Here is a 14,496-nt window from a genome sequence, read left to right on the forward strand (position 1 = left end):
GTAACAAGCAACTGTGATGTCTTCATGAACCCATGGAAAAAAGATGCAGTTTAGCTGCACCAGAGGTAGCCTGGGGAAGGACAGAACTTTAACAGAAAAGAGATTTCTTTATCTTGTGTTTCTTGTTTATATTTCTTGTTGATATCTTTATTTTCATTTGCTGAACTGTGTGCTGCTTCTAGGTTCTTGGAGGTGTTAGCTTTGAGCACGTGGAAAGAATCCAGCCTCTTTCTTTGCTTTGTGCATTTATATCTTTTCTTTGACAACCTTTGAGTATCACTGTTTTTTCATTCAGATTTTGCAAGACGACCTTGTTTGCACTCCTGACTTTACTGGAGTTAGTTCCAAAAACAACCCTGGAAAAGCAAAGTCTATGTTAAAATTGTTCGATCAACTCATCTCCGAGGTCTTTAGAGGAGAAGGTTGAATGCTAAAAAATTCCTTGCAGACATGCCTGTTAAAGTGGAGCATTCAAACACCTCTAGTAATGTATAGAAGCATAACTACTTTTAATGGTAGAAAATCCCTTATGGCCTATTTGTATAGGGCAGCCTGGGATGTTGGAATAAAGAAATGCTGCCCTGATTTGTGATGCATTCAGAAATAATCTCTATTTGCCCTGCACACCTTACTTGGAGAGAGAGAAAAAAAAAAAATCTTCTGTCTGGGCAGAGCATTATTAGGGTTAAAGAGTGCAAGATCATGATGTTTTTGCTGGGAAACTTACTACAGCAAATGCAGTTCTCAAGGTTATTTGTGCTTCTGCCAGGTTGTCAGCACCAGCAGCATTTCCAATAGAATGTAAAGAGCTCATTTCTATGGATGATAATCATCCGTATATTGTCAGCTACCGTACAGCTTTTAGACACAAGACTTTATTTAATACATAAAACTATCCTTCTGCTTGCTGTACTGCTTTGCTAGTTGCAATACTTTCCACTAGCTTCAGTTTTGCTCAGTACTGCCAAGAAAATATTCCTGTTAATGATACTTTTCTATTTTATCTGGCCGGAGAATAAAATGTGTTGTAGTCTCTGCTTTATTAAATCCTGGTTTACGACATTATTTGCAGAAGGTTCCTGTATTATGGAGATCCTTTCTAGTTGTGGTGAGCTTTCTCCCTCCCTATTGGGAGATGTCAGTAGCAGCCTCCGCTCCATGCACAGCAGGGAGTTGCAGGCCTGGGTTTCTGTTTGTTCTCTTTTCATGACTTTTGAATTTCCACAGTACAGTATTCCCAGACTCACCCATCCACTTTTTTTGTTTTCTATATATTGTTGCCTACTTTATCGCAACCCCCACCTTGGGACTCCTCAACACCATTACCTTGCAGTGACTCCTTCTGGGAGAAGTGGCAACTTGAACAGCTACAGAGTTCCCTTATTGCTGATGCCGGTCAGTGTCCAGTCCCAGGTCAGTGGCATGTCGAATGGACGCCTCAGGTTCCATTCTCCTCCCTCACCTGCACCCCTCGAGACAACTACACCTTTTTAAGCCACAAAGAGAACCAACTTATTCAGTTACTGGGATAGAAACCCTAGGAATTCACCACAAACACACCACCATGAGCAAAAGCTTTGCGTGAAAGTATGCTGTAGGTACATGGAGCTGTTGCACCAACCTGTTGTTTGATAAAGCCACTCTCTTCATGCAATTGACTTGTCCCTGCAATAAAAGGGGGATTTAATGTGAAGTGCCTGAAATACACTAACACTGGCCTTTTGTTTCTGTATTTTTGTAGGCAATCACTCAGGCGTGGTTTTGAGCATCAACTCCCGAGAGATGCACAGTTACCTGGTTAGCTGATATTTACAGCTGAACACAAAAATCAAAAGACTCTTCTCTGTATCGTTTTATTTTTCCCTGGTGATGTCACAAAATTGCAAATATGGCTGTAAACGCTGGTGGAGAGGAGGTTTCTTATCAGTCCTGTGGAAAAAAAAAAGTCCATCATCGGTTACTGAGGGAGAAAGATAATACGTCTTGTAGTTCACCCTACGGCCTGGGAACTCATTACATTGAAACTCAAAATATGGTAGCAAATTTGTAGCCCTAGGCACCTTCAATGCCACCTTATTTCTTTTCTGTTTATGCTTCAGTTCTTTATGGTTATTTTAAGAAGGATTGGCTGTAACTTGCTAATTATGTTTTTGAGGTATTTTCAGCTGAAGGGTTGAGACTTTTCAGCCTAAAAAGGTGATTTTTACACAAGTGACTAGACCAGAACAGGTGGTTGGTTGATCACAAGGATGTTTTTTTAGGAGGCCAAGTGTTTCTGTACTGCTAGAGAGCTGAGTGAGGAAACAAATGCATTCCTAGTTGATACAAGCTCTTAACTTAAATGTGTCAGACAATCTAATGAATTTAGGCTTAGGCCCTTCTGTGGATTAGAGGAAGTAAAGTATTACTTATAATATAGGATAATGCTCTTGTAAGTGTATCAAGTCATGACAAACCATCAGCACCAGTATCTCTCTCAGTCCCACCCTGTGTGAAAGAAAAACACCAGCTTGATGCTATTTCCAGACCAGGTGCCTTCACTCGCGGACAGTCACTTCAGTTGCTCTCTTCCTGTCTCCTGAGCGAGCACCCCTAGGACGATGGCAGCTGCCAGATGAGTTATCCTGTACAACCCCATGCTGGTGGCCTCTTTTTACATTCCTGGAGAGCATAAATACCTCTTTTAAGGCGCTTTCTTTGTATGGTTATTTTTCATAGATTTCCTGTAAGGGCAGAGGTGCCAGTTAGGTCAGAGCTCTTCTCCAGGCAAGACTGGGTAGCGCACTGCCATCCCCTTCCCACCCACGTCCCTCTGTGGGGTTTTCCCTGGCTGTTTGCCCTTGCAGGCAGGGGTGGGCAAACTCTGACCTGATCTTTTCCACTCGGGTTGGTTTGACAATCCGGAAGGACGTGGGGAGGATAGGCTGATTTAGGGATTCGTATTTCCTTTCCATCACCACGGGGTGTCACTCAGGCCATATCACTGCAGGGAAGGGCAGTGGGGCTTCCGAAGGAACTTCCTACAGAAAAGCTTGTATGTCAGGTCAGAGTTTCCTAATCCCAATTTTGTGAGTTGGACCAGACTTTCCTAGTACAAACCTCTGCATCCCTAGGGAATGGCAGTGCAGTGAATCCACACCCTGCTGTTTTTTTCCGTGTGGTTTATAGAGCCATGTTGGAAACAGACTGTGGTGTGATGAGTTTAAACATCTGGTGTCCTATGTGTCACAGATATCTGGGATTAGGATGTTTCTCTCAGAAACCTATATAATCTCTTCACTTTTTGCCTTCAGTAGAGAATAAATAGCTCTTAACTTACTGAATGTCATACTGATGCTAGTGACAGGCTCACACACCACCTTACTTAAGGAAGATACAGATAGGTAACTACATCTTTCTGAATAAACAAACAGAAAATAACAAAATGCTGGTAAACCAGAAAAGAACTGTCCTAAAATTATCATATGCATTGGAGACATTCTTCTATGTAATTAATTGTGAGTATCCTAGAGCATATTGTCATCAAATGCAATGGACTGGGGTGTAATAAATCAGTGTAGTACTGTAGGCTCTCACAAACCCCACAGGATGTATGTGTAAAGCACAAGAAAATCTAGATTATAAACTTGCTATAAGGAACGACTGGAAAAGTTTAAGTGAAGATTCAGAAAAGCGCTTGCAAACTGCTCAGGAAAATAGTTTCTAAACTTTCTGCCTATTTAGTTGTAGAGCGCCGTGCAAACTGACTTATGGAGAAGCAGTGCTCTAGCTGACTGTTGTGTGCCAGACTCTGTAGAAATCCAGGGTGTTACATGTACCTGAGTTTCCAGAAGAGAAATGCAAATGCAAAATGTGCTGTGCATTGGAAACCCTTGGGACTGTTGCACCAGAGGCTTTCCCTCCTCACCAGCTCTTTATGCTTTTTCTAGTGGAAATGAGCTGGAGCAGAGAATAAAATCATATTGCAAACAGCTAGTTTGTTCCTGTGAAATAAATCTGAAGTGTGTTATTAGTATAGGGCAGGTGAGTGGCAGATTAGCCTCATAGACAAGGGATGGGAGTTCTAGCTTGGGGTTGTTCTTCCACTCTGTCTCACTAGCAAAGAACACTGCTGGAACTAGGTCACACATCTAGTTTATGCTTTAACAGGTACTTTTATACATCTAATACAGGGTGATTTGTGTCTCTGGTAATAGGAGTCTTTTGGAACATGGCTGAATATTTAGCTGCTTGGTACTCTAATTAACACTTAGCACAATATAGTGCCTGTAATAATGTTTTTTGATGCTTATTAATTTGATTCATGCAGCACTCCTGTGAGGTTGGTTTGTCATGTCTTAAAACCACTGTTTTCTAAAGAGATGTCGGTATTGCCATAACTGTGTTAATACCCAGCAGATAATAAAGGAAGCCTTTGATTCTCTGGCAAGAATTACTTTAAAATGCATTATTTTAAAGCTGAGAAAATACCATTACCATTTTCCCACTCATGGTGTCTTGGTTTATCTTTAAATTAAAAGTCTCACTAGTGCTAGGTTTCAAATCTCTTGAACTGAATCCATGGCATCTTAGCAAATGCTAATAATCCTTCATATGTATCTAAAATCCTGATACACATGTATACAGAAACACGGAATTGTTTCTATGCACAAATGCTAGTTACACATGCATGCACACACATGCAGTATTTGTACATATTCCTGTTAAATTTATTAGTGAGGAAGGGTGATTTGATGTCTAAGAAACAGAAAATGGCTGTGGGATACCTGGATTTTGTACCCAGACTTTGGGCAAGTTACTTAACTTGTATGTGCCTCAGTTTCCCCACATGTAAAATGGGGCTTACAGTAATTACCTACCTCACAGGGGTATTGTGAGGCTAAATTAGTTACTGCTTGTTCAGGTTTGCCAGTGTAAAAGAATTTTGTGAGCATAAATTATTAATAGTTTTACTTTCTTCGTTTTACTTGTATTTACCACTGTTATTAAAGGTAGTCTACTGAAACCAGCTGCAATTACGTATAAATGTAAAAAATGCATAATCAAAAAAGAGGTACATCACTTAAAGAGGTAATTTTATTTAAAAACTGTTATTGGAACGTATCGTTATGTGGTAGCATTGCAACATTGGCTGTGATTTTGCTGTTACACACTAGTATCTTTTCTGCAATGTTATTTGGTCAAAAGCCTTATAATGATGTACTGTGAGATTTAACACTGATGTTGAACTACAGTGAAACCAACAAAACTGGCACTGTATGGGCCTCATTTACATCTTCTGGTCTTAAACTCTGTTGTGTTTGCATTTCAAAAACACCCTTAACTTTTCATAGTGCTCCAAGCAGTACTGATGCGCAGCATTCTAATGGAGCCATCAAGATTTACAGCTGTTATCTTTGCTTTCCCTTTTGACATTGAATGTTTCAGGTGCTTTTGGGTCCATCCACATAAAGTGCTCAGAAATGCTCAGAAGGCATTTAGGAGAAAGCCACACACAGTGTAAAGTAATTTCTCAAAAATAAAAGCAATATAAACCATGCATGTTTTTTATACCCTATAGAAGAGAGTGGTGAAAATAACTGTGAAGAAATAGAAGGTACCAGCTTGAGGCAAGATGTTATCTCGAATTCACATCCAGTTTCTTTGAACTCTTTTAGGATATTCTCATTGAATTAAATCCTTCTTGATGAGTTCTCTGCTTTCAATGACCAGCGTAAAGAGGAGTAAAGTGTTTATTCATATAAAGTAGATGATTTGTTAAATCACTGTCTTCTAGACACACAGACAAATCAGTGCTTTGCTGTTAGTAGTTACTAGTGCAAAGCAGATTTCATCTCGCAAGATTATGATGCTTAGCTGTGGTTTAGGTCCAATGAGACATCCCTTTTGTGGGAATACTCTACCCCTGTATGCTGTCTCTCTAATAGAGGTCAGTAGTGTGAAACCGCCATGGTTTCCCTCCTCCTTCCACAAGTAAACACTCAAAGAAATGTGTGTGTGTTGGGGGGGGTTTATCCTTAGGAAATTAAATACATGCATTTGTTTGCAGTAACTTTTTGATGATGAACCAGTGGTTCTGATAAGCTTTGAATTCCTAGTGTTATTTCAAATCAAATACAATGTTGCTAAGCTGATAGAATCAATGACAATTTCAGTCATGGATTTTTCTTATGTTTCGTATAAAACAATGTTTTGTAATTTGTCATTAATGAGACCTTTGGGGGAAAAGGAGACTAAAATTTTTATTTCATTGCATAGTCCCTGACAGTTGGAGTTGTTATTGTGTATTGATTGATACAGCTGTATTGTTTCCATCTTCATTTTTATTTCAGACTTTTAGATGTGCACGTTTCCATCAAAATACTGGCTTTCCACTGGGAAGAAATTTATAAGCATTTAACTTTATAAATACTGATTTTGAGATGCAAAATTCTGTTGTGTTTTCTAAGTCCATCCAAAAAGCTTCTTCCTGGCTTCTTTTCTCTGTTCTAGTCCCAATTGCGCTTTGCTTCTACAACTTTCTTTACGAGACTGGCATACAGCCTAATCTTACTATAGTCTAAGAAAGTCTAACTTCTGTTAAAATAGCACTTAATTGCCTAGAAGTACTTACAGGATCTGCTTAGACCATTTTCCTAATGTTAAGTCTGTATTTTCATGTTCCTTATTTCCTTTCAGTATTAGCCTTCTGAATGCCATTAAATGTGTGTTTATTCCTGTCATGGATATATATGTAATGTTTTTCACATTTCTCAGACCCCCAGTTAGCTTTTGCAACTAAAAACGTTTCCCCACAGTCTTTGGGAAATGTCAAGCTGGGCACTTTTAATTTTTTAATCTTCTAAAATCTGTCAAGTTCTTTAATCTTTTAAGTATGTTGCTTAGAGGATTATATGTACTATCAGGGAAATAAGGACCTGCAATGGTACTTCAGGATGGTGTGAAGACTAAAGACTTGCATTCCTCTGTGCATTTTTCCCCCCTGAAATCAATACCTACAGCAACGTAGTTTCATGATTTTTAATATGCGAGATTTCATTTCTTTAAATCTTCAGTCCCAGACTTTTTCCTCCTGTTAAATGGGGTAGCAAATTATATGAATATGAATTGTGGAGCCATGTATGACCAAGTGAGGGATTTTCATTCTTTTAATCTCTTTTTTTTTTTCTTTTTTTCTTTTTTCCTTATGTGAAGCTTGTCAGAATTGCTGTTTTCAGCTAGTTTGTGCACTGGTAGCTGAGGTGATCTTCTGGAAGACAGTATATAAGACAAAAAACACTTGAGGGCTTAGAAATACATACTCTGTAGAGCAGCGATATAGCTGTATGAACAAAATCGTTATCAAAGAGCTGTTATAATTTGTATTAAAATACATTTTAAAATACTATCTCTGAAAATACAAGTTCTTATTTACATACTCTTTGTCTCTCTCCTTGCAGATTGATTTTCTTTTAGGAATGACATTTACTAATCCCGAAAAAAAAATGTGGATTCTTAACCTTACACAAGTAATTCTGTTTGAAATTATTTCCTTGCAACACTTGAAATCATGACACAAACTGGAGCTGTATTGATTGGACTTAATTTCTGAGTTTCTGTAGAATTTGCATCTTTACACCAATTTGTTGCTATTCAGTGCAATAACACAAACAGCAGCACATGGTGCTACGTACATAATATTCCTTTGTTGTCAGGCTTTCCAAATAACTTTCTTAGCATGTCTTATATTTCTGTGTTATTTGTTGCTAGTTTTAGCCAGCTTTTGAACTTATATTTAGTTCTTACTGACAGTGTCTGCCCTTGCAGATCAAAGGGCAAGAATTAGCTTTTTCTTTTTTTATTTTTTTAAGAAAAAGTAGGAATTCACACCATTTGCTTATTAATTAAAGCAGTTTAAAATGGAAATCTTTCTGAAACAGTGAAAGAGATGGTCTTTAATGAGAACAACTTATAGGAAAACAGCAGACTTGTATCCACATGGGTATTGGACATTTTGGTTATGGGTTACGAATAGGCAGGACTATGCAGAAGGAGAAGAGTACACCCCAAACATCAGTAACATGCACATAAGCAGTTTGCAAATGATAAAAATGGTCTAAAGGAGAGTATTTTGATACACCACTTTTATGTTCCAGATTCACAGAAGGACATTTAAATAATTGAGATTACAGAATATCATCACAAACATAGGAAGATGCCCAATTCACTAGCTCCATTTCTTTGTAAATACACTCCTCTTTGGGGTTAATCTTTGGAGATGCTGAATGCTTCAGGGATGTAACCTGCATTGTTTAATGCTTCCAAATTTTTGCTAAGTAATTGGAGACTATATAGAAAAAATGTCTGAATTTTCATTCTCTTCTGTTTTTCTTTGTTTCTCTCCCTCCCCCTTTTTTGTCCTTTTGTTCTTTTTCATTGTTGCAGCTGTTTGTTGCTTTGCCTTGCCTGCCTCCTTCTCCTGATCACAGTTCTGCACAGTCCATTTTTTTTCTTCCTTGCCTTTTTTTTTGCTTTATGTTCTGTTTCTGTGTTTTTGTTTGGCTACGCACCCTACTGTATCCAAAGTGATACAGAATCACTATCTCTTCTGCATCCTGTCTCTCCGAGCTCTACTGTATTATCTGAGTCAATGTAGTTCCCTTGTGCTTTGTCTCCCTGCAGTCCATCCTTCCTGTTTCTTTACCACTTTTGATTCTTCTAATCTATAACTTAATGTTTGCTCTCATTTTCTCCAGATCTTTCTGGAACTCTTCCCTTTTGCCTTTCCAGGACTTCTCTCAGCTGCTTGTCCCAGACAGCATGTAGTTCTAGTTGGTGATGTGGGTGAATCTTGTACACCCAGGAAGAATACATAACTAGCATTCCTCTTTCATCTGTGTATATATTGAGTTTGCTGTCAGTCTGTAGTGGAAAATGCATATGTAATTGACAGACTGCTGTAGACATTATCTCCCAAATGCCTCTTCCTGCCTTATTTTAGGTTATGGGGTGAGACATGGTATTTGCATGTGTTTCCTGGAGCACAGCAAGGGCTGGGAGGTACAGAACTGCAGCAATGTTGGGCAGAGACTTTTTGGCAAACCATTGGGCTGCATTTGTATACGGGAAATAGGAGGCCCAAGCTAGTACATAGTCTATTGGATAAATTGTTACAACCTGAAGCTGAAGAATAGGTGAAGTAAAGAGTTTCCATTGCTAATAGAGGAGGAGGACCAGGGATCATTCCTCTTGTGAGCAATTTGACTTGTCAGGTTCGTGGGACAGGGTCTGTCTGTGTACAACTTTCCTAGAGGCAGAGACAAATGGCTTGCTTTCAAGTTCCATAAAATACAAGTTTAAGCAAAGTCACCGGGTAGGTTTAGCAGAATCTTCTTGTTGGAATAGCTTGAAGAATTTAATGGAAATAAGATAATTGAAAAGCTCAGTGGTATCTTTGAAGGGTAAAGCCTGTGTTGGAGAGGGAGTATATAAGAGAGATGTAGGAGGGAGGGAAGCACAAGACTGAACAGGGCAAGGGAAAGTTGTGAGAGAATCAGTGTTACCATTGTGTATGATCAGCCACGAGTTGTTGATTTTGTTTTGCTTAAGCTTTGGAGCTTACTTTAATTCATAATGGCAACTATTTTCATTTTGTTGGTTGCATACAGAGACTTTAAACCATGAATCTAAACTAATGCAGCAGCAGGAACATGTGAAATTATCAGCATTTCTGTCTATAATATAAGAGGGGTCTGACTCACAGAGGCATCCCACTTGGGGTGCATGGAAAAGAGGTTGCTTCCCAGGAGCCAGGATGCACGTATGTGCAGTCCAGAGCTAGCTCCAATGTAGGTTTACTTCTAAGATGATTGTAGGGCATTTGTTAATTGTTTTTCCCTTAACACAGCACTGAGCTAGGAGAGAGGGGAGAAGAATTATTTCATAGGGTCTGAGTCTTGGATTTATACTGCTTAAACATAATTTGCTAGAATCCCTCTGTGAGCTGTAATTTTGCGATGTTTAGAGAGAATGAATGGAGTTGGTGCAGTATTCCTGAGGGTAACCAGCCACTGGGGTTCACTGAACGTGTGACTAGAAATTTTAATTCTAGGAACAGAGTTCCTCTATTTCACATACGCATGAGGCATTTGAGTACAGCTCTCTGTTTATTTGTCACTGACGAGCTGTGATTTATTTTCTCATGGGTGTAAGTCATGGGTTGCTCTTGCTGCAGTGCAGAAGGCTCTGGAGGAAAAACGTAATCAAATGGGGAAGTATACTTGAATTCTCTGCTCTTGATCCCAGTTTCTTCTGAGCTGCTTTTCTCTGATTTGCCAGTTGGGTTGATGTTAAAAGGGGTTTAATTCATTTTTATCCTCTTCTGTGTGGCTGAGGAAAAGGTACAAGAAAAAAATTGCAAAGAAATAACAGATTGGAAGATGTGGGGAACTTGGTCATCTGGCAGGGCACTGTGGGAAGCTTCCACTTCGGTTCTTTACTTAACAGCTATAAATATGTACAGCTACTGTGACTTACCATTTCATTAACTATAGATACGCTTGTTTGCAAAAGAGAGGTGGTTCTCAAGGGTATCACCATAGTACACTGCAAGTGCGGTTTTCAGAGGCATAAACTAATGTCCAACTTCACCTACATGAAATTATCATTGCTCTGTATTTAGGAAGCTGTACTAGGAATATCAGTTTACCCTGGATTAAGTATTGGAGGAAGATTTTGAAAGATAATGAGTTGGAGTGGGAGAATTTACCATTTTAAGAGCAAAGGATTAATGCTGGTATATTTACAGTGCATCTGTGCCTGTTTTAGCACAGGTGAGTCCAAAGGCTCTCATTTTAGACTCAGGCAGATAAATCATATATATTCTTCTGGCATTACCCGTGTGAACAAAAGGAGAAAAAAATGGCAATTAAGCCAAGCCTAAATCATATTTTTTTGCTAATTAGAGCTACAGCTCTTGGTAAAGATACGAAAGCCAGTAAAGTAAGAACTAGACATAATTCTTTTGAAGATTCACAAAGTAATTCTTTCTTCCCTGTTGTTCATGTAGAGCTGTATTTATTTGGTATTGCAGGGCTAAATTCTACCCTAAATTATGATCATGCAGTTCCACAGACCTTGTTGGTTCAGCTTTGTGTCATGGAAGAAAGGTGCTCTCCCACAGTGAATTTGAGATGCAGCTGCAGGCTAAAATCAGTCTTCATCTTGCTGCATCTGTACTCACACAGGTGACCATCTGATTTTCACCTGTAACCCTTATTCCCGTGGTTAGCATGAGAGTACTTTGGATAGCTAAATACAGCCAACATAGAACTTAGTTTTTTAGATGCTTTTAACTGCTTTTCCAGAATATCATCAGTAAAAGTTTAGCGCTGTGTTTCTAACCAAATTTCTGACAAAGGGGCCCTTCCAGTCCTTGTAAAGGCTCTTAGTAGTCATCAGTATGCTATAACCCATCCCTTCAACACACGTGACTGCACAGTCCTCTCCTTCTGCCTTTGCACATTCTAGTATTAGTGAAAACAGAACATGCCTTTTCCTAATTTTGTTTCAGGAGACCTTGACTTGGAGCAGGCTTCTTTGTATACGGTATCAGGGCTCAAGGGAAGAATGAAATGAATCCATAACTGGTCATTGTCATAAATGGGGAAAAATGCTATTTGTATATTTTTGTAAATATGTAACATCTAATGGCAGTTTTGTAGTGACGTGCTGTTTTTGAGAAAAAAGCAAAACAAATAAAGCCCAAGAAATATATGTTTGAATATGCTTAATGTAACACTTAACTGTGATTCAATTGCACAATTAATGGCTAAATCAAAAGTCTTGTGCAATATGTAGTGCACACACGTAACCCAAGTATCTGTTAGTGGTCCACAACCAAGTCTTTGGCAACTTTTAACAATGGTGATGAACTGTGCAGTACAGATTATCACAGTCTCTTTCAGCTTCTCAACATGTAGCAGGCAAACTACTGTATACATACCTGTGTACTCCACTGCATCCAAAGGTATGCAATTGTCCTGAGAACCTGCACTACAGGTTTTTCTTTAATAAAATTTGGTTCTAAACTGTTGGTTGCTTTGTTTTTCTTGTGAAGCATTTCATGGCATTTGTGGAGGTAAAATGGTTGAACCAGTCCCCAGTTTGTGTGTGTTTTGATTTGTTAGTAATAAGTGGAATACTGCTCAATTTCAGCAGCTCTGTACTCAACGGCTGGAGCAAAGCTTCATCCTCCCGTAGCGCAGCGGGAGTTGCTGCAGTATAATTGGTGGAGGGTGACACTCTGTGGTGAGACTGAAGTCATGCAACTAGGGTTGAAAAAGCTGTTCTGGAGCCCCTCTGAATCAAAGGCTGAATATTTCTGTCTAGCTAAAGAATCAAAGACTTCAGCAGGTTTCAACCTTGATCTCCCTGTAATAGAGAGCCATAATCAGAACAAAGCTGTGCATGTTCTTCCCTTTCCGTATGTTATTCCAGTGTCTTCCATTTTTTATTGGCTTTGCATAATACTAGCTCCTTATTTATTCTTTTTTTCTTTATTAACTGCATTGTCTGTCCTCTCTTCCTGAAGAGTTGCCTGTGCTGTATAGAAGCTTCATTCTCCCTGCAAAATTGAGTGGTCCGCAAATCAAAACTTGTCCTTAAGCTAGGCTTTATGAAAGGATCAGGCCCTGGTCCTCAAAATGCTCTCATACTGATCCTGGCACTTCTTAGCAAAGGTCACTGAATTACTAAAGTCAGAATATGCTGTGCATCCCTGCAATTTGGGTATTCTTCCCTGCTTCAAAGTTTTCAGGTGAGCTGCTACAGGCTTAGCTCAGATTTAGGGTTAAACACAGTTTATGGTTTGCTGACAGGTAGAGACTGCCCTGCTGTTTGATCTAGTAGCTTGGTACTCCCAGGGAAAGCCTGACAGAAGAGAACTTGGTGGGTCTTTTCACAGCCTAATAGCCACAACAGGGAGATGAAGAGATGTTGCAGTTGTGGATGTGCCATGTGAAGTCTTATTAAACCTCATATTGTGACAAAGCAGCAACACAAATTTGGGTTGGAAATAGATGACCTTAAGGTCCTTTCCAATCCTAACTGTTCTATCATTCTATGAATAAAGTGTTATCTATCAACATAAACTATTATCTGCCAATTATTATTTGCCAAATTAGCCATAGAAACTTTACAGACTATAATGAAGTTTTAATGGGACAATGAATGGAATATTTATTCATAGATTGTGGGTATATTTTGAGGATCAGAAGATGGGCAGTTAGAAGGAAAAATATCAAAAATATAAGTTTAAAATTAATTTTCTCAGTCTGCCCTAGTTCTCATGGTCCCTGCTGAAAGACTTAGCAGCCAGAGGAACCCCACAGTATGTGCTAATGATGCTACCCTGCGGCACTCCGTGCTAAATGTGAGGCTGGGTTCAGAAATGGAGATTGAGGCTTTCCCTCCTTGTGTAATTCGGCTAGAAAACATTCTGATAGTTGTCATTTTAGGTTCTCTAATCCTATATTGTGGCTAACTGGGCTTTAAACTGCAGTATATCACTAGGAAAAGCAGCCTGTTGAATCTTGGGTGACTATGTTCCATTTTCCAAATTTAGTGCTCTGATATAAATAAAAGCAAATTAAAAGAAACCCTGAATTCTCTTACTTTCAGTGATGTTCCCATAGCTCTTTCACAGGAAAGCTCACAAGTTGGAAGGGCAGGTGTGAGAACAGGCATGGATGAGCTGTTCCTGTTAATGAGATACCAAATAAAACTTGCCAATACTTAACCTCAAGGGTTACTTTGTTTCAGAAACCAATTTCCATGGGGTAAAAAAAAAAAAAAAAAAAAAAATCACTTCACTTGTTTCCTTTGCTGTGCTCATCAAAGCCATATTAATTGTTACCCTATTTTGAAGCCTAACTGGTTTCAACATCATCATAAATTATGTCTCTATAATAAAACTTCTGAGTCATAAACACCAGCCAGGTTTTTTTTTCCTGTTTTCCATTAAGGCACAGATTTCTTTTCCATTTTTTCTTTTTGTGATTTATGCCTTGAACGATGCTTTGCTTTCATGTGAATCCAGCTGCTATGGTGGAAATGTTACTGTATTCTGACCCTCATGGTTTCAAAAGCTGAAGCAAAATGCGACAAATGCTGCTCAGTGCATTTTTGATGTGATAAAGGGATCTGTTCTCGTCATTACAGCAGCACACCAAAAGCTGACCTCCAAAAAAATCAGAAGCAGCGGTTCATGCTAAAAAAAACAGGTTAGAAAAGTAATAACACCAAGGAATAATTCAGTGACAGTGATTATCAGCCTACTTAAAAATTAATAATGAAAACAGGAATGAAGCTTTTCACTTATGGTCACTGCAGGGCCATGTAGCTGTAATTCTACTGAGCTTCAGTTTCACAAAATCTAATAGGAAAATTATTTCCTTGTCATCGGGAGAGATTATTGAAGATGTGTATCTTTGATGTCATTTAATTATTTCAGTTATC

At 38.8% G+C, this 14,496-nt stretch overlaps 1 protein-coding gene across 6 annotated transcripts in view; it reads left to right on the top strand.

Annotated features, from left to right (window-relative positions):
- The window catches only part of SORCS2 (sortilin related VPS10 domain containing receptor 2), a 559,071-nt gene extending 547,003 nt beyond the window's left edge, over window positions 1-12,068 (top strand). For 3 of the 6 annotated variants that reach the window (XM_065659847.1, XM_065659855.1, XM_065659862.1), the window contains exons 27-28: window positions 1,334-1,413; window positions 1,742-12,068. In XM_065659847.1, coding sequence (XP_065515919.1) covers window positions 1,334-1,413; window positions 1,742-1,765 — 104 coding nt within the window. In that variant the 3' untranslated portion in view covers window positions 1,766-12,068. Of the gene's footprint in view, window positions 1-1,333; window positions 1,495-1,741 lie in introns of those variants that run through there. The other 3 variants (XM_065659868.1, XM_065659876.1, XM_065659840.1) reach the window with 2 other exon arrangements.
- The last annotated feature ends 2,428 nt before the right edge of the window (window positions 12,069-14,496 follow it).

Source organism: Lathamus discolor, chromosome 1 (assembly GCF_037157495.1).
Source record: "Lathamus discolor isolate bLatDis1 chromosome 1, bLatDis1.hap1, whole genome shotgun sequence".
NCBI lineage: Eukaryota > Metazoa > Chordata > Aves > Psittaciformes > Psittacidae > Lathamus > Lathamus discolor.